The 24464-nt window shown below is 35.9% G+C and overlaps 2 protein-coding genes across 3 annotated transcripts; both read right to left on the bottom strand.

The window, feature by feature from the left end:
• Nucleotides 1-2976: 2976 nt before the first annotated feature.
• Nucleotides 2977-6966, bottom strand: LOC132299235 (DAR GTPase 2, mitochondrial). 2 transcript variants are annotated; one of them, XM_059795733.1, is made up of 8 exons: nt 6652-6962; nt 6199-6303; nt 5852-5929; nt 5152-5302; nt 4984-5054; nt 4461-4557; nt 4060-4265; nt 2977-3304 (listed from the first exon to the last, which is right to left on the bottom strand). In XM_059795733.1, exons 1-8 carry the CDS (start codon nt 6856-6858, stop codon nt 3053-3055), a joined length of 1167 nt encoding a protein of 388 aa, XP_059651716.1. In that variant the 5' UTR covers nt 6859-6962; the 3' UTR covers nt 2977-3052. The 2 variants fall into 2 exon arrangements, with proteins under 2 accessions (XP_059651716.1, XP_059651717.1); XM_059795734.1 differs by lacking the exon at nt 5852-5929 and having other exon boundaries at nt 6652-6966.
• A 1421-nt stretch (nt 6967-8387) lies between these two features.
• On the bottom strand, nt 8388-14587 carry LOC132299234 (ent-kaurenoic acid oxidase 2-like). Its single transcript, XM_059795732.1, has 8 exons — nt 13971-14587; nt 11431-11908; nt 10768-11031; nt 10226-10315; nt 10037-10115; nt 9304-9410; nt 9078-9199; nt 8388-8956 (listed from the first exon to the last, which is right to left on the bottom strand). Exons 1-8 carry the CDS (start codon nt 14201-14203, stop codon nt 8857-8859), a joined length of 1473 nt encoding a protein of 490 aa, XP_059651715.1. The 5' UTR covers nt 14204-14587; the 3' UTR covers nt 8388-8856.
• Nucleotides 14588-24464: the final 9877 nt, after the last annotated feature.

The raw sequence follows: 24464 nt of genomic DNA, 5'->3' as shown, positions 1-24464 counted from the left end.
TGAAGATACTTATCAAGTAATGTTTTATCTCCTGTTTTATTAGTGGTTGCAAAATACTCAAAAAAACTTATTAGTGTACTTTTTTATGTATCTAAAATCACAAATCTGCAATAATTATAAATTACGTAAAGCTTCGTTTTGCTTTATTAAGGTATCATCTAATAATCTATCTTCGCCAACTAATACCTTTTTTATTAGGCTAGTAAAGCCTTATCTCGTAAGAGGGCATAATCATTGAGATAAGTTACTTTATAAGACTGCGACAAGTCATGAATGGTTCCTCTTAATAAGGTTTCACAATAGGTTAGGGCTTGAGTTCTATTGTCAAAATTGGTCAAAATAGATTGCCTAATACAATCTTGTTCCCAGTTTTTTTTATTACTTTTGCCCAATCTTGGGGATCGTGTCTTGCTATATCTAATATTGTTCATGCTTGTTGTGCTGGTATATTCTCATAATTTCTACGATATTGTGTCAATGTATACATATCTGGTATATTTCTATTTTCTACATAAGTTTCCCTTGAAGGATTTAATCTTTGTCCAGTAGTATAGTCGTCATTTATGGTATTACTACCTGAGGCATTAATCTTTCTTTGGTCAATCATTTCTTGGTCAATTGACTAAGATTCTGATCCTTCTGGTACTTTTCCTTCTCTATGTTCTATTACATTTAACTCTTCTTTTACTGTATTTAACTCTGATGTTATATAGAACGATTCAAATCCTACGCTTAAAATATTTTTCTTAATATCATCATTATTTCCTTGTCTTAAGTAAATACTTTCTATAAATTTGTATTTTGGTTCTAGATACTTGTCTTGCAACGCTTCTAAATCTAAATTATCAAAATCGTACATTATTTTATCTAGAATTTCATCTTCCAATCTATCATAAAAGACATTTATTTCTTCAGAGAATTCTATTTCTATGAGTGTAGTTAAAAAGTCTTCTTGGTATCATCTACTAAATTATCCTGTCTTTTATAGTTATTAAACCTTATGCTAGCTTCTCCGTTATTTGTAACATATATCGTATTCTTTTCAGGAATCTTTTTAAGTGTAGTAGTAAGTTTAGGTAACTTCTATTCTGTTCCTTCATGGGTAATACTATTTACTTTTCTAGCTTCTATCATCTGAACATACTTACTGCTAAATGGTTTAACTATTTCACTGAATTGTGCTTTAAATTGTAAGTTATATTGATTAACTGCTTTCCCACAAATAAAGTATTAACTAGTAAGTTTTCAAATTGTTCAATCATATTGTATCCTTTTATGGATATAACTATCTTAATATGTTTACTGAATTCTCTAGTAGTCATCGTATAATTGGGGATACATCCTACTATTGCTGCATTGTCTGCTAGATCTATTTCGGCGCTGGCTATTTGTGCTTGTTGATGGTTATTCCATCGATCATCGTAAATATAAGCAAGTGCTCTAGTTTTCTGCTCTGGTTAATCCTACTAATCCTATCATTATGACACCTAAATGCATAAGTTCTAAATTATTATCATGTAATTCTCGACATGCTTCGGGTGTTATAAGGTCTAGAATAACTTGATTCTTAACTGCATTTATTCTTCTTTGGCTAAAATGATTATATATAATGCTCTGAAAGTCTAGTAAATTATTTGAATAAAGATTGACTTTATTTTTATCTTTTTCATTCTTTTTTCTATATATTTTTTAGCATCAAGTTCATTATCGTATAAATCTTCTACTCTCATTATTTCTTTGCTTTTCTAAGGATAATGGCCATTGTAGTATTCGCTTATGAGGTTGAGGTTGTAGTAAATTTATACGCTTGGTTGGTGCAGGAGAGGACTGATTATTGGTTGACAACTTTATTTCCTTTTATTTTTTCTGAAAATTCAGATAACTCTTTAGAGGATTTTCTGGGAATACTTTATTGTATTACTTCTAAAATCGTTGCCGTCTAGCTTCTAAAATATTTTGTATTAATATAATTCTGGATCTAAGTTCTTCGATTCTTCTTTGTAGACTACACGTTGTGTCTCCTAATTCTAGTGCTATGTAGTAGTTCCCAAGTGCTGTTTGACAAAATTCTAAGACTTGAACAAGTTGTTCTTTGGGTAAATTGTGCATAAAGTAAATAATTTTTAATACTAAAGGGTTCAAATAAAATGCTTTGACTTTTAGTTCATGCGATGGTAAATAAGCAAACTATGTTCATGTATGGGTAATATACCTTTGCTGCTACCACTTATATGTAAATTTCCCTTGTTTTAAAGTAGTATTGATGGTTTACCAAAAAATAAAATTGGAGTGCATTACCATGTGCCCGTTGCAACGTGCATTCAGACCGTCCAAGTGTATAACGATTGGATACGTGTAATAGGCGCAAAGAAGTTTTTCTCCACTTCATGGAAGTTCTAAAATGTGCCTTTGGTTTAAGGTTGATCCTGACTAGGGATGGCAACGGGGGCGGGTTTGGGCGGGTGTACCCTCCCCCGCCCCCGCAACCGTTTAAAAATCCCGCCCCCATTCAAAACTACAAAAACGGGGGGCTTTCCACCCTACTCCGCAACCGTTTAACATTTTTACCCCCGTGGATACCCGCCCCGCCCCATTTAAGACCATAATTTATTTATTGTTGAAATAGATTTGCTCTTTTTTTTTTTTTTTCCTCGTCATCTTCAGTTCTTCAGTGAGAAATATATATACTAATGAAATAAGGATACTTAAGTAATTTGTCTATCTAAACGGGAAGGAGGTACCTCCCCCCACCCCCACACCAAATCCACACGGGTTTTTATTACATCAAACCATCTCCGTCCAAATAAGCTAAATGGTCCCCCAAAACTACCAAAAACGGGACGAGGCGGAGCGGATAACCGTGGGGGCGGGTCAAATTGCCATCCCTAATCCTGGCTTTTGGTAGCCTCAGAACCATGTTGTCTGAACTCATTTAATTATTCTTCAAATCATAACCATGACATTGCTAAATGAAAATATGGAATGACAATGCAATTTTTGGAATAATGTAAAAGAAGTATGGTGTTTCTCAAAAGCTAAATAAAGAAATGAATCACAGTGAGTTCCATAGAACACGGTCCAGAGTATAATGACCAAGCCTTCCAGTACGATACAGATTAAGTAACTTAGAAGCAACTTTATTACAAGTATCATCAACTGATTCCAAAGGCACATGAAAAGCTTTCTGCACTGCTGCAAACTGTGCTTCGATGAGCTGTACTGAATTCTTCTCATCTTCCTGATTGCCGTCAAAAGACGAAATTACCTCAAAGAGAGTTCGACGAACTTCATTCACCACAAAATCCTGTATGAACCATTATATGTATCAATTACAGATGAAGGGAAAAAGATCTAGGAGCTAAAGACTCAGTTTTACTCGGTGAGTTACAAGTAATTCTTTGGCAAGTTTGCCGCTAGCAACTTATTTTTTCTATTATTCTCATATTTCTTTTCTTTGGTAGGTAAGATTCTGACATATGACCTTGTACAATCCCGTTCCATCCCAACGCACCAAAAACACAACTTGGAAAATGGGAAAGTATTATTCTAGAGTTGATTCCAGATAGTGGTTACCATTTGTCAACTATTAAGCAATGAACTCTGATCAGCATTCACCATTATGCTAATAAGGAAGGTGGGAAAGGGAACTTTGACATCAAACTCTACTAACTTCTCGGTTTGTTACATTCATTTATATTTCTTTTCTCTTTTTAATATATATTTCAAGAAAAGGATTTTCAGTTTATGCATCAATTCAAAAGGTCTATGAGTTTTGTCTAATGTGAGAGAAGTATATTGCGTCAAATATGGTTGTTGCTGTGTTTTATCTAATGTGAGAGAAGTATATTGGGCCAAATATGGTTGTTGCTGCTTGAAGGCAATGTTCTATTGTATTTCTCTTACACAGAAATAATTTGCTCAACTCAACAAAGCCTTTTTATCAGTTATTTGGGGTCATCTAGTAGCAAACAGAGACTAAAGAATAAAATCATCCTTAAATGCAGCAAATCAATAAGGTGAACTTAATTTTGATTTATTTGAAGACTTAAGTTCTGATACCTGTGTGTGATCTGTGGCATATTGCTTCTTTTGTCTCTTCTCCAACTCAGAGCTACCAGAACACTCTGTTTTGTGATCAAATGATGATATGTCAATCTCCGTTTTAGACAACTTTGCCCATTTCCTGTACTCATTGCTTGTGTTGAGGACAGCCAAAAAATATCGAGCAAGTTCAGTTTGTCCAATGAAACAATCACTAATAGCTCCTGCATATACAAGGAAATTTTAGCAGAAATTGCTGTAAAGTCTAGGTTGCAAAAAAATTTCTTCCATCTTAAACAGAATACAGTATGAGAAAAAACGAGTTTGATTGGCTGAGTAACCCTAACTAATTTGAAGCAGCAATGGTCAAAGACTCGTACCTAACTGTGAATGCATTAGAGCATTTGATATGATCATACCTGTCAAAGCTAGTTTGGAGCAGACCTCCACATCTAGAATCTCAGCAGGTAAAATACCAGGAGTATCCAAGACGTAAATATTAGGATGGCTAGCAATCTGGAAAAGAAAATTAACTTTCTATAATAACATAGACAAGCATAAAGCAAACATACAGATAAGGTCAATGAAACAAACGATAAAATGCTGCATTAATTATAACAAACATTACTCCTCATGTCCATTTCATGGACAAGAATCCAGATGAAACGACAAAAACCGTGGAATCTGCTGGCAACCAATCCCATGACAGGAAGTAGCACCATCTAATTTTTTTATTCCTTTCCTTAGTTTCTTGGCAGCCAAATTAAGTGTCATAAGGATTAAAAAGTGGATCATGAATACCCAAATTCTAATTCAGCCCATCTCAGAATATAGAAAATATTGGTGGTGATGTAATAAAACTAGTAATGGCTTCAAAAGGGTGTGCACATGCTAAAGAAAAGAACTTCAAGCGAAGTAAGATGATTAAAGAAGGATACACACCTTAAAGCTGCTAATATCTTTTGTCTCCCCTGGCTGTGGACTCACTGTTGCATGTTTCAACCTTCCTTTTTCTTAAAAGTCAATAAACGTCTCAAAAATGTCACAAATAAATGCTTTGACTTTAAATATAGATATATATAGCTAATGGGATTGAGAAAGCTTTAGTACCTGCAGCGCTGATCCGCCCAACTTGATGCAAGGAGTTGGCAAGTGCTGACTTACCAACATTAGGAATCCCAAGTAGCATTATTGTTGCAGTATAGTTGGAATGATCAGTCCTTTTCAATTCTCTCAGTCTTGCTTGTAGAAAGTTCAGTAACTGTAGGATGTGAACTAGGTCAAGTGGTTCAAAAAATTTAATAAACTAAAACATGGCCATGGAAATAGTTCTGAAAGAATGAGTCTTCTGCCATGTACAAGTAAAACTAGTGATAGACCCTTCTAAAGTGATGGATGTGAAGTTCAGGTAAGTTAGGCATACACATATATCATATGAGCATGCCCACTTTAATTCAAACACAAATAAGAAACATGGCAAAAATTATATGGGGACAGCTTGGATAATCCATGGAAGTGGGATTACAGAATCGTGTTTTCCATATCAATTGAATGCACAGATCCCACTTTAAAATAGGATCATTACCTACACACACATACAAATAAACCATCCAAACAAGAATTATAGATCTCAGAGAGTCTGGAACAATATGATCAGATATATTTAAGAAACTGATCATACGCATGCAACAAAAGAGACTCATTTCAGAATGCATGAAAAACAGAAAGGGCTCAAATGAGACTCCACAAGAAACACATTTAATAAATTCTACGTTCACTTGAATGCATTTCGAAGGACTAACATCATTACCTCCTTGATATTGTCCTTATTATGGGAATTGACTCCATAAGATATGCAGTCATGCTGCTCAAAATATGTCATCCAATCCTATAAGTCAATGATAAATGATGGAATTATATACAGAAAACAGAAAGCAAAATATTACATAAATAAAAAATAATTACTCTTATCCATTTCAATATATCTTTTCAGAATATTATCGCAAATAAGTATTACAGGACAAAATGCTGAAATAGCAGTTGCACCAAGTCATAAACATATATGAAATTTCATATACTTGATGTGAATATATTATGCCAAAACTATACATGGCTCTACCAACTGAAACAACAGGAAATTTGAGGGACAACAACTACCTTCATTTGTGAACGATTTGCGAGATCCATCTTGTTCAGGGCTATGATTCGCCTTGAAGAAGATGGAAAATTTCTCAGCTGCTCACATTCTGATGACAAAGGAATCTGCAATTAATTAATTAAAATTTTACAGAACGTTATTTAACATGTTGGGTATCTTTGAAATTCATTTAACAATCTATATGATATTACATACATAAATGTATATATGCAAACACTTATATAGAATCTACCAACTTAGAGAGGAGAGTTCTTCACATTTGCACAAACATCCATGAATTGATTGCTCGTACTTTAACCAAAACTCAGATGACAAAATAGAAAATTTACACAAACAAGGTATAAGACTGTCATTTAGGCATTTCATCAAACACTTGTTTCGCCACAACCATGATATGTCAACCAAAAAGAATGGGATTTTAGGAAGGAAAAAGGAGTTAGACTTTTGGTTACCCTTGCATCTCTGACTTCAAGGACAAGATCAACCAATGGAATTCGTTCCGCAATGGCACGAGACGCAGCCGCCATGTGAGGAGTGTACCAGGTTGTCCCTTTGTTTCCCGCCATTTTCCTAACGGCAGCACCCAACTCTCTAGCAAAACTAGCCGTTGCCGCCATTGGTTGTTCTTGTGCAACAAATCTTGGGCAACTTGACCACATATATATATTGAACTGATGGGGTTGGTGATCCTATATGGTTGATTACAGATAAGACACTTGTATATTGTGCAATCTAAGGACGCCACATGTGAGGAACTCTATGCCATAGGAAAATGAATATAAAAGTGAAAAATGTTAAAATGAGAGGAGTCTCACTTGAGCTTGCAATCTCATCTAGTGGATTGGGTAGTCAAATGACATGTCATCGTCCACCTGGATTTTTTTTTTTTTTTTTCTTTCCCACGTGACCCATATACCCAAGACTCATTTCAGATTGGGGTGCAACTTGAGTTAGAAATTCGAGCTGAGCCTAATTTTTCAGAATAATTATTTTTACAATTATGGTTTGGGTTGGTCTTGAGTTAAAAAAATATCAATCCAAATTAAATTAAGGTTGGGCTTAGGTTAAAATACTAGCAACCTGAGCCAACCCAAAAAGAATTATAATATTATTTTCATATATATTTTTATATTAAAATACATTATATATAATATTTAAATTATAATTACTTTTTTTCTTTTCAACTTATTCTATATTAACATGTTAACATTTATGAGATTTAATTTTCTAAGAATTTATTTGTAATTTATTAAAAATCTACGAAAAGTCTTTGAACTTTTTCTTCTTTAAGAGTAATTTAATCTAAAACTAATTCAAGATCATATAAAATTTTCGGTGTAAAATTAGCCATATGAGTAACCCGAATTAACCTGAAATTTTAACACGAAATCTAAACCCGAATTTAAAAGTAGAAAGATGAATTGGGCTTGGGTTGAGGATAGGGTTATAGTTGGGCTTGAGTTTATTATATCATATGGTGGGTTGGGCTTTAGTTATACCTCAAACCCTCCCGACCCGCCTAAGTTGCAGCCCTAATTTCAGGAACCAGGACACAAGCAACATCCTCACAAGCCACGTGCACCGAGTAAGATCCGCGGGCTTCAAATTACAAAATTGTTTGTTTTCATTTTATTTATTTATTTCTTGGTAAGTGGAAATGGTAATTTGCTAATTCAAACGCTTGGTGTTGCATGATACTTGAGTGACTGAGTGTATTGCTTTGAAGATTGCCATTAAAATGGAGTACTCTTTATCCATGAAGTTTAGGTGATGCTTCATGGGATAAAAAGCCAAAAGTGAATTTAAATTGTAAAATACGCCTATGCTTGAGCAAATTGAGAGAACTGCTCTGTGCAAATAATAATAACCTTCATTTCTCACCATGTTTTCAACTTTAATCTGACGCATGCACTAAAATGGTAATAATTGGCAATCCTTCTTATGATAATTCAACTTGAAAAACTTCGGTGCGGTTGGAAAAAAGTATTATATAGAAATTGAATATTCTTAGTTATTTAGCAAAAGTGAAATGTAAAATTTGGTAAAATTTGAGATACTTGTAAAATAGTTTGATAAATAGACCGAATTGAAGTTGGTGAAATTCACCTTTCAATTCAAGGAAATATAGCAATGAAAAATGGGTTTGTAGTGTGTGACCACAAACTTCAACCCCTTGGATCTGTGGGGGTCTATAAGTCCAAAATTACTTACCTGTATATATTGCATTAATTACTTACTAATGCAACAAATACAGATTTCAAAATGAAGCTAACAATATTTACTTTTAAGTCCGCAATTACTAACTTTGAAGCAAGAATGCAGCATATACAGATTTAAAAATGAAGATAACAAACCATCTTCATACAACCATAGAGCCAATACCATAAAATAAAATAAAATAAAAAAAAATAAAAAAAAATAAAAAAAACATAACACTGAAGGTGTTAAATATGTTTTCTAGCTAACAACATGGATAGAACTTCTTTTCCTGATATAGGTTTCCTTGCAACAAAATGGAACCTAAAATCATACACCAAACCTCTTCCTAATGCAGCAAACGAATTCTAACAAAACAAGAACCTAACATCATACGACAAACCTGTTCCTAATGAGACAATACGTAAATCTTATGACGAATCAAAAATATGAGCCGCCACTCATCCTTGCGAGATCCTTCTGATTCTTGCCAAGCAATTGTCTTTAGGCCTTGAATGTGGCAAGTACATTAATTCACATTTTCGATTAACCCGAACAAGTCTGCAAATTGAAAAAAAACAAACAAAAAATTGCACGGTAAAATAGTTATAGTTAAGTTTCCCTCCACTTTCTCTGTAACCAAGTATGGCTTAAATCACTTTAGGTAAGCAATATAACTCACTCATAATCAAGCAGAAAGTAGTGGAGAAAAACAGCTATTTCTAGCTTCGCGAGATCATTTCCCGGGCACATCCTGCTTCCTGCTCCAAACGGAAGATAACTTCCTGATCTGGGTGTGAAACCCTGCAGCACAAAGCATCTTATAAAACATAATACATAAATGAAATATGTTAACTCTATTACACCTAATGCATTGGAGGAAAAGAGTAGTGGTACTCTGAACATACTTGCCATCGTGAAGGATTGAATTCCTTTGGCTCATGATAAGATTCAGGATCCAAGTGAACACTTCTGAACCACACTAAAACTTTCCATCCCTTGGGAATAGTATAACCTATAACACAAAAACCATTTATATTTGTAAATTTTTTTATAAGTAAATTAAAATGATATGCTCAAATAAATATAAATGCAGTTTCATCCACCTTATTCCCTCCCTCATTTCTCAATAATCCCTAATATTTTTCTAGTCTTCGATATGTTTTCACGAAAATTAAGTAGGATGATTCAGATATTTAGTTAGAAAAAGTATTAAGATTTGTATAAAAAGGAAGATATTTCCAATGTAAAACTAGAAATTGAGTTGAGTACTCTAAATTTTTTTATTTAGTTCTACATCTCCATTGAGTATTTGAACCTTCTTAAATTTTCTTTCTAGATGCCCAAATTATCATATGTTTACAAATCTTTAAATAATATCTCAAATATTTTTCATTAAGAAATACTCTAGAAAATCATCATATTCATATATATATTATATATGTAATGTATATTATTTGGTAAGAGATTATATTATGTTGATATATGTGTTTGCTAACAGATCATACTTCTACACATTATACAATATGAGGTTCAGATTAAAGCCTTTTGTGGAAACTTACTTTGTTTCTCAATAATATCATTTAAATGAACAAACATTGAATATCATCTAAATTTTCAGAGAAAGAAACATAAACTTACCGGATATGTTGATATCTGTTTTTGCCTCACGAAATGTCATAGATGAAAATGTTATCAAACGAAGCGTTTCATCAATTACCTTCAAGATTTCATTGAAGAAAAAAAAAAATTGAAAATAATTAATACATGTTGGATGTAAATTTAATTAGTAGAAACTGAACTCATCTAAAATTCTAGAAGATCACATACCTTGGAGAGATACTCCATTTGTCGAACTTCCCTGAGCATCAACCTCTCCTGTGTTGGTGGTCTATTATGCACAATTGCCACTTGTTCTTCCTAAAATGTGTCAAAACTACTTAAGGATTTGAATTTTAAAATTTTAAAATAAACAAATCACAGGAAATTTAAAATTTAAAAATAAAAAAATCACAGTAAATATATATATTTAACGTACCAATTCTATGTCATCATCTTGCCTTAAATAGATTCGAAGTAGAAAGTATGTTGAGTTGAACGTTTATATAGAAATTTATAATCATATTTATTGTTTTACATATGAAAGAATACACTACTCCACTATCCACCATACATACAATATAATATATTTAGATAACAACATGCTGACAAAAAGAAATTACTAAAAATCATTCAATCTAATTTAGTTGTATTGTGAATGTTGCACTTAATTAGGTCAAAATTACTTCATCAAGTTGATAGATCATTTTTCAAATTCAATGCTTGTATAAGTTCATATAGTGGATGCACAATGGACCATTAGCTAGATTTACCTTAGCTCTTTGGAATAACTCAGGATTCCCTTGAAGAAAAAGGGTAGCCCACATTGTGATGTGACCAGAAGATTCATGACCAGCATTTAGATACATTAGTAGAACATCGATTATTTCCTCGTCATTCAATCTTCTACCTTTCTCATCTTCAACTTCCATCAGAGCATCCATCATGTCTTTCCTCGATGTTGGTAGATGGCTCCTCCGTCGCTCCCTTCTCTCATCCACTATAGATTGAAAAACAGCAACAAGCTTCTTTCGTGCCTAAAATATAGAAAACAAATGTAAATTGCAATACCCAAAACAATAATTGAATAAAAAAATTTAAGACTAATCAAAATACTTTTATTCATGTTTCTCAAAATGTTTTAGTTATAGGCGTCTTCAATGAGACATGAAAGTCTGAAAATTTGTTAGATGCAAAATCCAAGAGGGTGAGGTCATTTAACAACTGAACTTAAAATAGTATTTCTCTTTGTACCAATTCTATTTTTGTCAACAAAAACAAATTTGTTTCAAATGTATTAGATTTGCTAATATGTTTTAGTCCGTATACTTTGTAGAACATTTCCTCTAAAGAATCAATGATTTAAGCAAAAAATTCTTAAAAATATGATTTCAAAAATAAAGATGAATGAAAAGTAAAAAAAAAAAAAATCTTACCTTAAGTGCTTTATGATAAGCAAATCCTGGGATATTGATTGCCATGGCTCTAACTCCATAGTTAAGTGCAGTGTATTCTCTCTCCAAAGTCTCCATTACATTCTCACTCTCGGAACTTAGGAAAACGTACATAATTATCCTAAATGTGAGCTTTCGAAGTTCAGTTAAGAACTCTAGTTCTCCCATTGTTGACCATTTTTCTAAGGCAGCTTTTACAATATCTTCTATATATTGCAAGTACAACGACAATGCCTCGTGACCATTAACCGGTGCTGCAGTTAACCGCCTTAATCGTTTGTGCTCTTCATCTGTAATACCAATAAATGATTTTCTTCCAATAAGTTTCATGGTCGCACTAGGCCAACCAGGCTTGAAGTTTTCATCATCAGTTAAGATTTTCTTGCATACTTCAGGTGTAGTGACAATAATACTTGGACTACCAAACATGAAGGCCTTATAAATTCCTGTGCGTCCAAATCTGCATAATTCATTTAAACAAGAATGTAATTGACTAATTTCTCCGACACAATATAATCATAGTACAATAATTTACCAATAAATATATAATCAGTTTTATTTATATAGTTATTTTTAAAAAGATGGATCATTGTTTGGTCTGGTATAATAGTAGTAGAAAATTGTGAAAAAAAAAATTCTTCTGTAATTTAGGATAACATAATATGTTAAGGTTATATGTTTGATTAGGGTAATATCATATGTTAAGATTACTAACTTATTAAATTTTTGTCCTTAACAGAAGAGGGAATAACTTAGAATCAGTTAATAATGTATCTGACGTGATTATGAATAACAGGGCAAAAGCCCTGTAAAATCCAGACTTAAACGATGTCCTCATCAAATTCAATTACATTTGAAATAAGCAACAATGATAAATAATTGTGGATAAATTTCACTATGTAACCAATTTAATCTAACAAGTATGATTTAAATAGAGTAGAATGAAAAAAAAATTGAAATAACAAAGGAAACATGTTAGTACATCTATTGTTAAACTGAAATTACTTTCACTATTATTTTTGTTCCGTGATCACAATGGAAAAATATATGAAATGTTGCAGTAATATATATATATATATATATATTTATATTTATATAAATGAAATGTGATGAATTTCTAAAGTATTCTTTAGTAAAAATCTTAAGATATTACCTAAAGATTTTTTAAAATATTCTTATTTTTGTTAGAAAATGACATGTGAAAAATGTGTATACTAATATGTCTAGAAAACTAGAGAAAATAAAATTAAAGATTGTACATTTAAAAAAAAAATTCTAAAAAAATTAAGATGGTTCAGATTGATTATAAATTCTCAATGGAGGTGTACAAGTGTACAACGAAGCGACAAAGTATAAAATAATGAACTCAAATATGTAAAAAAATGTTCTAAAAGTCTTGTTTTTTAATATAAATTTTAATATATTTGATCTATTATATTTAAATTTAGTATTAGTAGGCAATAGAAAAATTATGAGAAAAATTACGAGAGGGGTTGGAAAAATAGTTTGGGATAATTGTTCCAATCTTAATTACTTCAAAATAAATAAAGCAAATCAGTGTAACTATAATTCAGATCAGATTATCTGTTGATGTAAAAGTAAATCAGAGCAGAGTATCGTTAATACAGAGACCGAGTATCGTTAATTCTCGCTAAAGTAAGTTTTAGTAATTCAAGAGAACATAATTCCCAGTGATTTAGAACAGGACTAATACAAAAATACTTCTTTAATATCTTGAATCACCTAAAAACCCTTATAATTGATAAAGGTTAGAAAAGAACTCCGTTACTATAAGAATAGACCATTAGAATAGACTATTTCATAAGAATATAGTCTTTTTTTTAGACTCTTCAACTTCTTTAATATCTTGAATCACCTAAAAAATAATTGACGAAGGTGGAAAAAAACAACCTTATAATTGACAAAGGTGGAAAAAGAACTCTGTTACTGTAAGAATAGACCATTAGAATAGACCATTTGATAAGAATAGAGTCTATTTTTTTTAGACTCTTAAACTCAATAGTTGTCATCCGATAACAAAAACTAATCAACAAGTTATATCTTATTTTATTACTTTAAAATATGACAAGCCACATAATTGTACTCCTGGTAGTAATTTTTAATATATTAAGTTACCAAAAAGTCCTTATCAACATTTTTGCTTTATGAGAGTTACACTTTTTTATTACCATCATTTTTTTGAACTTTTATACATGGAATATTTTCTTTTGTGATGGCTTTCCTGAAAGGAAAAAAAAAAAAAAAGTTTCTTGTTAGGCATATTTTCCCAATACTCTGTGATGCATATTTTCCCAATTGTTGGATTGAGGGTGAATCATCACATATATATATAATAGCTCAGAGTAGGAGGGTTTTTTGTTTTTTGTTTTTTGTTTTTGGCTTAGAGTAGGAATTCACATCACATGAAAATGCTCAATTCAGGCACAAAAATACCAAAATGCGCCCAGTGGTACCTGGGTTATCAAATATAATATGAAAGGAGAGAGAGAGAAATAGAGAACCTGGAAACATAGCTGGAGATAAAAGAATCAGGATCGCTGGACTTGAAGGCTCCGAGGAAAGACCACATGTTGCCAAGGTAAGGCCACCCCAAATTACCCGGAGGCAGAGAGAAGCGCTTATCACCCAACTTTGTTTCATACAACCACCAGTTGACACTCCTAAGCAGCCACCACACACCCAAAACACCTCCAAAAACGCCCACTAACACCGCCCAAATGAACCCCAACTCCATTTTTTTGAAACCTTGACAGGTACACCAAACTCAGTTTAGATCAAAAAAAACAAAGACTCTCACAGATGGATATATCCCTCTCAATCTCTTTCAAAGTCCTACAACCGCTATATGCATATACACATCCAACATATGTGTGTATATATAGAAAAAGGATGTGAAGAAGATTGATCAGAAATGAAATATTAAGGAAGGTGGTGAAATATATGGTAATTATTGTCTTGGGATCATATATTTTTGTGAAAATGAGCAAGGATTGGGTAGGACTAGAGGTGGCCGGCCTATATCTAATTAATTGTCTTGTCTTGTTGTGAATTTTGTGGATTCTCTTCGCAGAGCAAGATCCAATTTATATATATCTCTCTGTGCTTACAAGCTGCAAATTTTATTGGCGACTTGTGCCCCTGCCCTTCTCACACTTTTTCATAAGGGCCACTGTACCCCTCCTCCCGTGGGCCCTACCTAGGCTATATCTCTCACTCTCTCCTCCCCCATGGGCCCTACCTATTTCTCTCACACTGCTTGCATACAAACAATGTCTTGAGTATCTGTCTCTTGCCTTTCACGCATCTTGAAAAGGTCCACCGTATCCCTCCTCCCAGGCCCTCCTTGCATTCAACAGGGGAGCATATTTGGAACTTGATGATCATGTTTGTGGCTTCTTTACAAATGTTTATTTTAATATTTACGATTTTTAAAACTGAACGTTTTGAGGTCGGTTAATCAACTACCTGAATTAGTAGGTGTTAAAAAGAAATTAGTGTTGAAATATGAATTAATATATTATGATTCAATTATTTACTGTCGCAGTTTCGAAATTTTGCTCTTCCTTAAGTAGAATTAATAGAGTTGCAGCTCCGGAACTATTTTTTATTTATTTTTTAATTAATGTTTATTTTGATATTTATGATTATAGATTTTAAAGTTTAAGGCGGAATCAAAGATATTTGGAGATATATATTTCAATATATCCCTAAAAATTAGTAAATATCTCTGTGCTATCTTTAATATATCCCTAAAAAATAAGTAAATATCTTTGTGCCTTTGTCCTTCGTACCCCCCTAAAGTACAGTAACCCTCCCAGCCCATCCTCTCCGTTCAATAGATGAGTATTTCTGTATTAAATAGAATTGCAGTTTCGAAACTTTGTTCTTCATTAAATAGGGTTGCGGGCTTGCAACCTTCGGAATTATATTTTTTGTCTTTTTTAATTAATATTCATTTTAAAATGAGTTAAGTGTACTAATTAATGTAATACCATTTTTTTTTTAAATAATGTTATTCAATATTTATACAAGATTTCCTAAGAAAGAAATAAAATCTACTACTTAGTATGTCTCTCATTCCTCTTTCCAATGCATCCTATTATATTTTTTTACTTAAGTCACCTAAAGTAGAATAGAAACAAAAGTGAATTAGAGAGTAGAAGCGCAGAAGTGATAAAATTAAATTATAAATAGTAAGAATTGAAATAAAAACGTACACAAAACGTGAAAATGCCTAGAAGCGCTATTCGTTGAAAAGGTTGAAAAGGATTGAGTAATTGCAAACAGTGTCTTTGACTTTTGAGGACATGCCTTTGCCTTTCACACATCTTGAAGAAGTCCACACAGTACCCTCGCAGGCCCACCCTCAATGCATTCAACAGAGGAGCAGATTTGGAAGTTTGTGTCTTCTTTATTAATGTTTATTTTAATATTCACAATTTTAAAACTGAAGGTTTTTTAAGTCTGTTAACTAGTTAAAAGAAATTAGAAAATTAGAAAATATCCCCACTTACAAATTGCAAGCCTTGAGAACTTTTTTTTTTTGTTTTTTTCGGAAGATACAAGGTTTGGGAACTTGTGTAGCTCTGACTTTACACCATCCAAAAGTACAAGATCCCTCCCGAGCCCTGCATTGAATAGTATTCTTGTGTATATAATGGAGGAGTACATTAGTGGGAATTGAAGATATTTGAGGATATCCCTACAAAATTGGTAAATATATATCAGAGTATTGAAGATATTTCAATATATTCTTTTAAAAATTAGTGAATATCTTTGTGCCTTTGGCCTTAGCACCAATACTTCTCCCACCCAGCGCTCTGCATTATGGCCCTTCATAACTTTGAAGCGTTATGGCCCTTCATAACTTTGAAAAATACAGTAGTCTCGAAACTCTACTCTTCATCAAATAGAATTGCAGTTTCGAAACTTTGTTTTTTTTTTTTTTAATTAATGTTCATTTTGATATTTATGATAATAAATTTAAAGTTTATTGAATAACATGTTTGAGTGATATAAGACTGTCCTATAAAAGATTCATATGGTTAAGTCAGAAAAAACATCTTTACAAAATTAATAAATATATCTTGAGTATCCAAAATATTTTGATATATCAAAAAAATAATAATAATATTTAATATTTTGTATGTGTTTATACAAGAGTTCCCCGAATAGAAAAGGAAATAAAATCTACTACAATATGTTACAATATTCTTAAAAACAAATATAATATGTACAATAATTAAAAAAGAAAAAACTTCTTGAAGATTGTGGTGCTTACTCTTCTTAAATTGGAGTATGGGTATATAATATCAATCATGCTCAACTTTTAAGTGTATTCTAGAAGAAAAAATAAAATATCTTAAAATGTAGTTAAAGTATTGTAGAAGATAAAATAAGTATAATGATTAAAAAAGAAAACAATTCCTTGATGAAGATTCTTTGCTAGGAACAGGAGAAAATTGTGGGCGCTAATAATTCTCAATTACTACTATGTCGGGCGTCAAATGGTCTCGTACCTCGATTTGATGATATGTTGTGCATGCGTACACCACCAAAACACCAAATATGTCTTTCACACCTTTTCAAAAATGGTCACCTCCCAAACCGGCCCCTACCTCGTTGCATCTAATGTAAAGCAGTTTCGGCTCCACCATTGGAATCAATGTTTTTGCTTCCTTTATCAGTGTCATTTCGATATTAAATAGAGTTTTCAATACAAGTCAAGAAAGTGTTGTAGTTTTGATTAATATGTCGGCCCCAAGATAGGATAAATTTTTGAGTGTTCAGTTTACTGTTCACATTCGAGCGTGTTGTGTATGTAGGGTTCACATGAGTTCGGTGTACGGTGCGTCTGGTGTAATCAAAATTTATTCCTCAAACAGGCGTGCATTATGTTGTGTATAAGTACATTATCCTATAACAAAAATAAATAAATAAAATAAAAATGAATAAAGATCAAAGACTTTATTCTAGTAGCACATTCATTGAGAATAGGCTTGCATTTTGTTGTGTATAAATACATTATCCTGTAACAAAAATAAATAAATAAAATAAGAATGAATAAAGATCAAAAACTTTATCCTAGCAGCACATTCATTCAGAGTTCAAGTCTTGTGAGACAAATTTATATATAGGTATATAAGGGATACAAATTAAGCCAAAATGACAATTTAAAAATAAATAAGGTTAAAAGATAATAGAAACATACACTAAAACTCATAAAATATTTTGATTTTGTTTGTTATTAAATACAAGTAAAGTCCGTATTAAAAGAATTTCATTAAATTTTGTAACCCTATCCGTATATTTTTCTCATTTTTTACGGCTCGGGCTTAATTTGTATCCCTTGTATTCCTTCATTTCATTTCTTTTTTATTTAAAAATTTATACCAATCAAAATATGTTATTTCTCGACATTTGCAACTATTATTATTTTATTCAAAATATCAGTAGCAAATTAGTCCGAGAGATGTCCCACCCAACTGAATACTTGGAGGAGCTCTTGTGTCAATCACTTTCATTCATCTCATTCAATCATCAGCACTAAAATCAATTACTTTTAATAGTTATTGAACGTAACAAGTCATACTAATTAATTGTTTGACTGATGATGCTATCTCGACCTTCTAACAACTAAAGTATTAAAAAAATAATAAATAAATAAAAAATCTCTCGAATTATTAGGGGAAACGTCAATTTTTGTCTTTGGATGCATTTCATTCTCATGAAGGCTTAGATTTTTTTCTTGTTTTGTCTGTTGTTCAATTCCATTTCTGGTACAACAGGAGTTTCAAAGTTCATCACTAATATAATCAAAATCATCATCTGCCTATGAATAAAAAGATGTATGAAGCTTCCTTTTATGCATAGAAACTCACAATTCATGTTTGGAAGTATAAAATTGACAACTAAATTAATTCAAACATTAAATTAAAATTCTTCAAGTTATTTAATTACATACTATCAATGTTTATTTGTTAATTTTTTCTCTACAACGGCGTAAATCTCTTGCATTAGGCTAACTTTTATATTAAAAGAAATGTTGTGTTCGGAGAAGTAGCCAAAAACTTGGCTCATAGGGCATACTAAACCTTTAAAATCGAAGGGGAAAAATTTAGAATTTCATTGAATAAAGGAAATACAATTTTTTAAAAACAAATTTAGAAGGGGAGGGCATTAAGCAATTATATATATATATATATATATATATGAACCATTTAATAGAGCAGCATGGCCCGTATGGGTCCAGGGAGGCACCTTTCAAAGGGGCCTATGCTGGCTCCCTCCTGGTTGTGTCTAAGAAACTTGTGTGTAATTGAGGAGGCCCAGGACGACATGGGCCGGATCTGACTTGCAAGCACGACATCCGGTCCGTACAGCTGGGTCGGCCCATAAAAAGACACTGCCATATGGGCCGAACGCGAATAAGCCCATCAAAGGTGACCAGGACTTATGGAGGAACAGGCCCAGATCCAGCAATCCGTCAATATTTGTAAATATCTTGTAAATATCTATAAATAAGGGAAGGAATGGAAAGAATGGGGGGATCTTTTTGTTGAAATGTAAGAATTCTAGAGAGAGAAAGAGAGTATGAATTTCTTGCATCTTCAATTGGCGCCGTCTGTGGGAATCGCATGGAAGTTTGGTTGATCAATGAGGAATATCGAGTGGATTCAGACCAATTCGGTTGATCGAGACTCGATCTTTGGGATTTGGATCCAGATCTGAGCGATTGTGACCTACTCTGGAGGAATTACAGTTCTTGAAGCTTTGGCAGAAGTGGCTTCAGATCTACGCAACAACGAGTTGTTTGATTATGGCAGGATCTGACGGATTTAAAGTTCAGACAATTCAGATCTCGTAAACGGTGAGCATAATTCGGAGAATTCGAAACCAGATCTGAAAAATTCCCACTCACGAAGCTCGGATCTACTCGCGAACTTGAGATTAATGCCTTTACTCCGTTCAGGAATAATGATAGGTGAAAGCTCCAATCCGATGGAGGCTGTCCAGCAAACAAAGCTTGAGGAGTTGATGAACTTGATTGAAGCTCTCAAAAAAGAGAATGCAGAATTAAAAGCTGGAATGCAACATCGGCAAATACCTGCGGTTTCGCATCCACTTCCGGTCGGTGAAGGAGGTCTTCAATCTAATATCGCGCGTCAAGGCGAGCAGGACGAGAACAATCAGTCAGCTCACCACCGTGATGAAAGGATGATGGACAATTTGCCGCCAAATGTTCGTCGAGTTGAGGATCACGAAGGATCGACTCACGTTGATCCGCGACATGAGCAGATTAGACGGAATGAAGCCATAACCTTCGATCCGCATCGGGAAAGGTTCGACCGAGAGGAAGTGATAGAGGTTGATCGCCGTCGAGTAGCTTCGCCTTGGCAAAGAGAGTTCATAGAGGAACGGTCGTTCGATCCGTCTTACCGGCCCTCTATGGCTACTATCACTCATCGCGGTTCGGAGGGCAGAACCGTAACTCACAGAGCTACCGCTGGACTCCAGAGAGAGAATGAAGCTCTCCGATCCGCAGCTCGGACGGTTGATTCACCATTCACCGACGAGATCTTGAATGCCCCGCATCCAAGGAAGTTTGCTATGCCAGTCTTTATTCTGTTTGACGGAACAACCGATCCGATCGATCATGTGTACCGTATCCAGTTGAAAATGGCCCTGAATACGGAAAACGACTCTTTAATGTGCAAATGTTTCCCTACAAGCCTAGCCGGACCGGCGCTCAGCTGGTTCAAAAACTTGCCTAGGAGCTCCATTGGTAGCTTCAGAAACCTGTGCGATCGGTTCATAAGCCAGTACTATGGGAACAAGCGCCCGCCGAAGGACATCTCGAGCCTATTCACGATGAGGCAGCACAAAGATGAACGTCTCCAGGCTTTTCTTACCAGGTTTAATCTCACTAAGAGTATGGTGATCGAATGCCACCCTTCTACAGCAGTTCAAGCCTTCAAGTTAGCCATGACACGTGGAACTCCGTTTCACACCAGTCTGGTAGTGAACACGCCGACTACTATGGATGAACTCAATGAAAGAGCCGATGGCTTTGTGCGCCTAGAAGAAGAGGAGGCAGCTAATGCTCGGACAGCGTCGCTCGTGTCGACCGAGGAAAAATCCAAGGCAAAGATCAGGCAGAAGCAGGCTCAGCCGCAACGTCAGACCTCTTGGAAGGCAGAAAAAAGGTCCAGGGAGGAAGAGCTGATTACTCCGCTGAAGGTCACTCTGGCGAGGCTGTATCAGGAGAACAAAGATAACTTTCATCCACCACTGCCAATTAGGCAACCCCTCGAACAGAGGGATCAAACTAAACATTGTGCTTTCCATTCCGATTTCGGTCATCAGACTAACGAATGCAGGAACCTGAGGAGGCAAGTGGAGATGTTGATAGCTAGAGGGGAGTTCGCGAGTTATGTTCAAGGCTCGACGATAGAGCAGAATCGACCGGTGGAACAAATAAAAAGGAGTCATAAACAAAGCTCCCACAATTCACAACCAGTTCGTTTAATCAATGCTATCCATGGTCGACCCGAGCCTAGTGAAGAGTCAGATGAGCTACTCCGGGCGCGCCTGCGGCAGGCGCAGATGAAGAAAAGGGTCAGCAGTGTGAATACTCTACACCAGCAGAGCCCGTCGATGCAGATAAAGTTCGACTGGATAGACCTGCAGCGTGTTCAACTGCCCCATAAAGACCCGTTGGTAGTCAGTTTGACAGTGGCGGACTGCTTGGTGCGCAGAGTTCTGATCGATCCTGGGAGCAGTGCGAATGTCATGCCGAGGGACACATTTGATAGGCTCGAGATTAAACCAGAGAGGCTCAAGCCCACTGGAAATCCCTTGTTAGGGTTCGATGGGAAGAGGGTGGAGCCCGTCGGGATGGTGGAAGTAGAAGTTCAAGCTGCAGAACGAGCTCTTATGGAAACTTTTGTGGTTGTAGAAATTCACCCCTCGTATAATCTCCTGATGGGAAGAGGATGGATTCACAGAGTCCAAGGTGTACCCTCAACTCTGCATCAGGTCATGAGGTGCCTCGGACCCGATGGAGATAAAGTGATAGACATTCGGGGGGATCAGGTTGCAGCCAAAGAGTGTTATTCCGTCACAATAAAGTATGCTGGGAAAGGGAAGGCGCCCGTTCGTTCGGCAAGCCCCAGATAGCAATTACAGGAACCTCCGCCCGAGCAGAACAGGGTGGAGGAGTCAGTCGACTTGACCGAGGAGCCCCTTCTGGATGTACAGATCGATCAGTCCAGGCCAGAACGAACTACCAGAGTAGGTATAAGACTGACCAGAGAAAAGCGGCAAGAGCTAGTGGACTTCTTGTCCCACAATGCCGATGTATTTGCATGGAGTCACCTAGACATGCCTGGAATTAGTCCCTCCGTATCCTGTCATTCCCTGAATGTCAATCCCAATTTCAAACCAGTGAAACAGAAGCAGCGAAGATTTGCTCCAGAACGTAATCAAATCATAGCGGAAGAAGTCGATAGGCTGCTTGATGCGGGATTTATCAGAGAAGTGCACTACCCTGATTGGTTGTCCAACGTCGTTGTCGTGCAGAAGAAGAATGGGAAATGGCGAGTATGCATTGATTTCACCAATTTGAACAAAGCCTGTCCGAAGGACAGCTTCCCGCTGCCTAAGATTGATCAAATGGTGGATGCCACCACCGGGTATGAGCGTTTAACCTTTATGGACGCTTATTCAGGTTATAATCAGATCCATATGGACCCCGCAGATGAAGAAAAAACTTCTTTTGTCACCGAGCGAGGAACATACTGCTACAAAGTTATGCCTTTCGGACTAAAGAATGCGGGAGCAACTTATCAAAGACTTGTTAGCAAAATTTTTAAGAATCAAATGGGAAAGATTGTGGAAGCCTATATTGATGATATGGTGGTAAAGAGTAGGAAGAAGGATGGTCATCTGAAGCATCTGCAAGATGTATTTGATGTACTGAAGCGATATGGGATGAGGCTCAATCCAACCAAGTGCTCGTTCGGTGTGAGTTCCGGACAGTTTCTGGGACACGTGGTCAACCGCAGAGGCATCGAAGTTAGCCCCGCTCAAGCAGAGGCTTTGATTAAGAATGCCGAGCCAAAGACGATCAGAGAGGTGCAAGCCCTCACAGGACGAATAGCTGCATTAAGTCGATTTATTTCAAAATTGTCAGATCACTGCAAGCCGTTCTTTGACACAATTCGGAGCCATGGAAGGCAGGCCTGGGGGGATAAGCAACGACAAGCATTGACTCATTTGAAGGAATATATGCAGAATCCACCAGTCCTGTCAGTCCCAGACCCGGAAGAAAAGTTATTTCTATATCTTGGAGTATCTGGTGTCGCGACAAGTGCCGTTCTGATTCGTTGCAAGGAAGGGGTGCAATACCCGGTATTTTATGTAAGCAAAACAATGACAGAGGCAGAACAAAGATACTCAAAGGCCGAACGGGTGGTACTTGCACTTGTAAATGCAAAAAGAAAGTTGAGGCATTATTTCGAATCCCACCCCATAGCTGTTCTAACAACTTTTCCAATCAGAACGCTTATGCACAAGCCAGAGCTCTCGGGCAGAATGACAAAGTGGGCCATAGAGCTGAGTTCATTTGACATAACGTATGAGCCGAGAACAGCTGTTAAAGGGCAAGCGGTGGCCGATTTCCTGCTAGAATGTGATGCCGAGGATACGGAAGAAGACCTTAGATGCGGCTCTTGGAAACTTTTTGTGGATGGCTCCTCCAACCAGATGGGGGCTGGAATTGGGATCAAACTGCAAACCCCAGAGGGTACTTCCTTGAGTCAAGCACTCAGACTTGAGTTCCGAGCCACCAATAATGAAGCGGAATACGAGGCGTTGCTAAATGGATTAAAGTTGGCCAGAGAGTTACAGATCAAAAGTTTGACTGTGTATAGTGACTCGCAGTTGATTGTTCGGCAGGTAAATGGTGAGTACGCGACCAAGGATGACACGATGGGGGCATATCGTTCTGCCATTCTGCATAAAGCCAAGGACTTTGCAAAGATTGAATTCATACAGTTACCGAGGGAACAGAATGCAGATGCGGACCGGTTAGCATGTAGTGCTTCGAGTTCCGGTGAAACATTGGCGAGGGTGATTCCAGTAGGAATACTGACCCAGCCATCTATTTTCGAAGAACCCTTGGACTCTGACCCTTGGCAAGTCAACGTCATACCGTATGAACCGAGTTGGATTGACCCCATCATTACCTATATTCGAGATGGCGTTTTGCCTATGCAGAGGGATGAAGCTAGGAGACTCAAAAAGAATGCTGCAAAGTACGCCATCGTGCGTAACCAGCTGTACAGAAGGTCCTACTCTGGCCCATACTTGAAGTGTGTCACCCCCGCGGAGTCGCAGCAGGTATTGCGAGCTATTCATGAGGGTGTGTGTGGCAATCATTCTGGGGGGCGATCGTTAGCGCATAAAGCAATGACACAAGGGTATTTCTGGCCAAACATGTCAAGAGATGCGGAGGAGTTCTCTCGAAGGTGCGATAAATGCCAACGATATGGACCATTGATCCACCAACCACCTGAGGAATTGCACGTAATGGCCTCGCCATGGCCTTTCGCGCAATGGGGGATGGATGTGGTCGGACCTCTGCCAACTGCAAGAGCTCAGAACAAGTATGTGTTACTGGCCACGGATTACTTCACTAAATGGGTGGAAGCAGAACCCTATCCTAGCGTGACTCAGACTCATGTGAGACGATTTATTTGGAACAATATTATCTGCCGTTTCGGCGTTCCAAGATCAATAGTCATGGACAATGGCACAAACCTCGACAGCAGGCAAGTAAGAGAGCTGCTGGAGGAGTATGGAATCAACCAGAAGTTGGCTGCAGTAAGTCATCCTCAGGCCAACGGACAAGCAGAAATCACAAACAGAACCATTTTCGCCTGCATTAAGAAGAAGCTGGAAGACCATAAAGGGAAGTGGTTGGATGAGCTCCC

The sequence above is a fragment of the Cornus florida genome, unplaced genomic scaffold, assembly GCF_030987335.1.
Source record: "Cornus florida cultivar Cherokee Brave unplaced genomic scaffold, ASM3098733v1 CherokeeBrave_3.0.0_Hap2_Chr03, whole genome shotgun sequence".
Classification (NCBI taxonomy): Eukaryota; Viridiplantae; Streptophyta; class Magnoliopsida; order Cornales; family Cornaceae; genus Cornus; species Cornus florida.
This window is presented reverse-complemented; position numbering and strand designations above follow the sequence as displayed.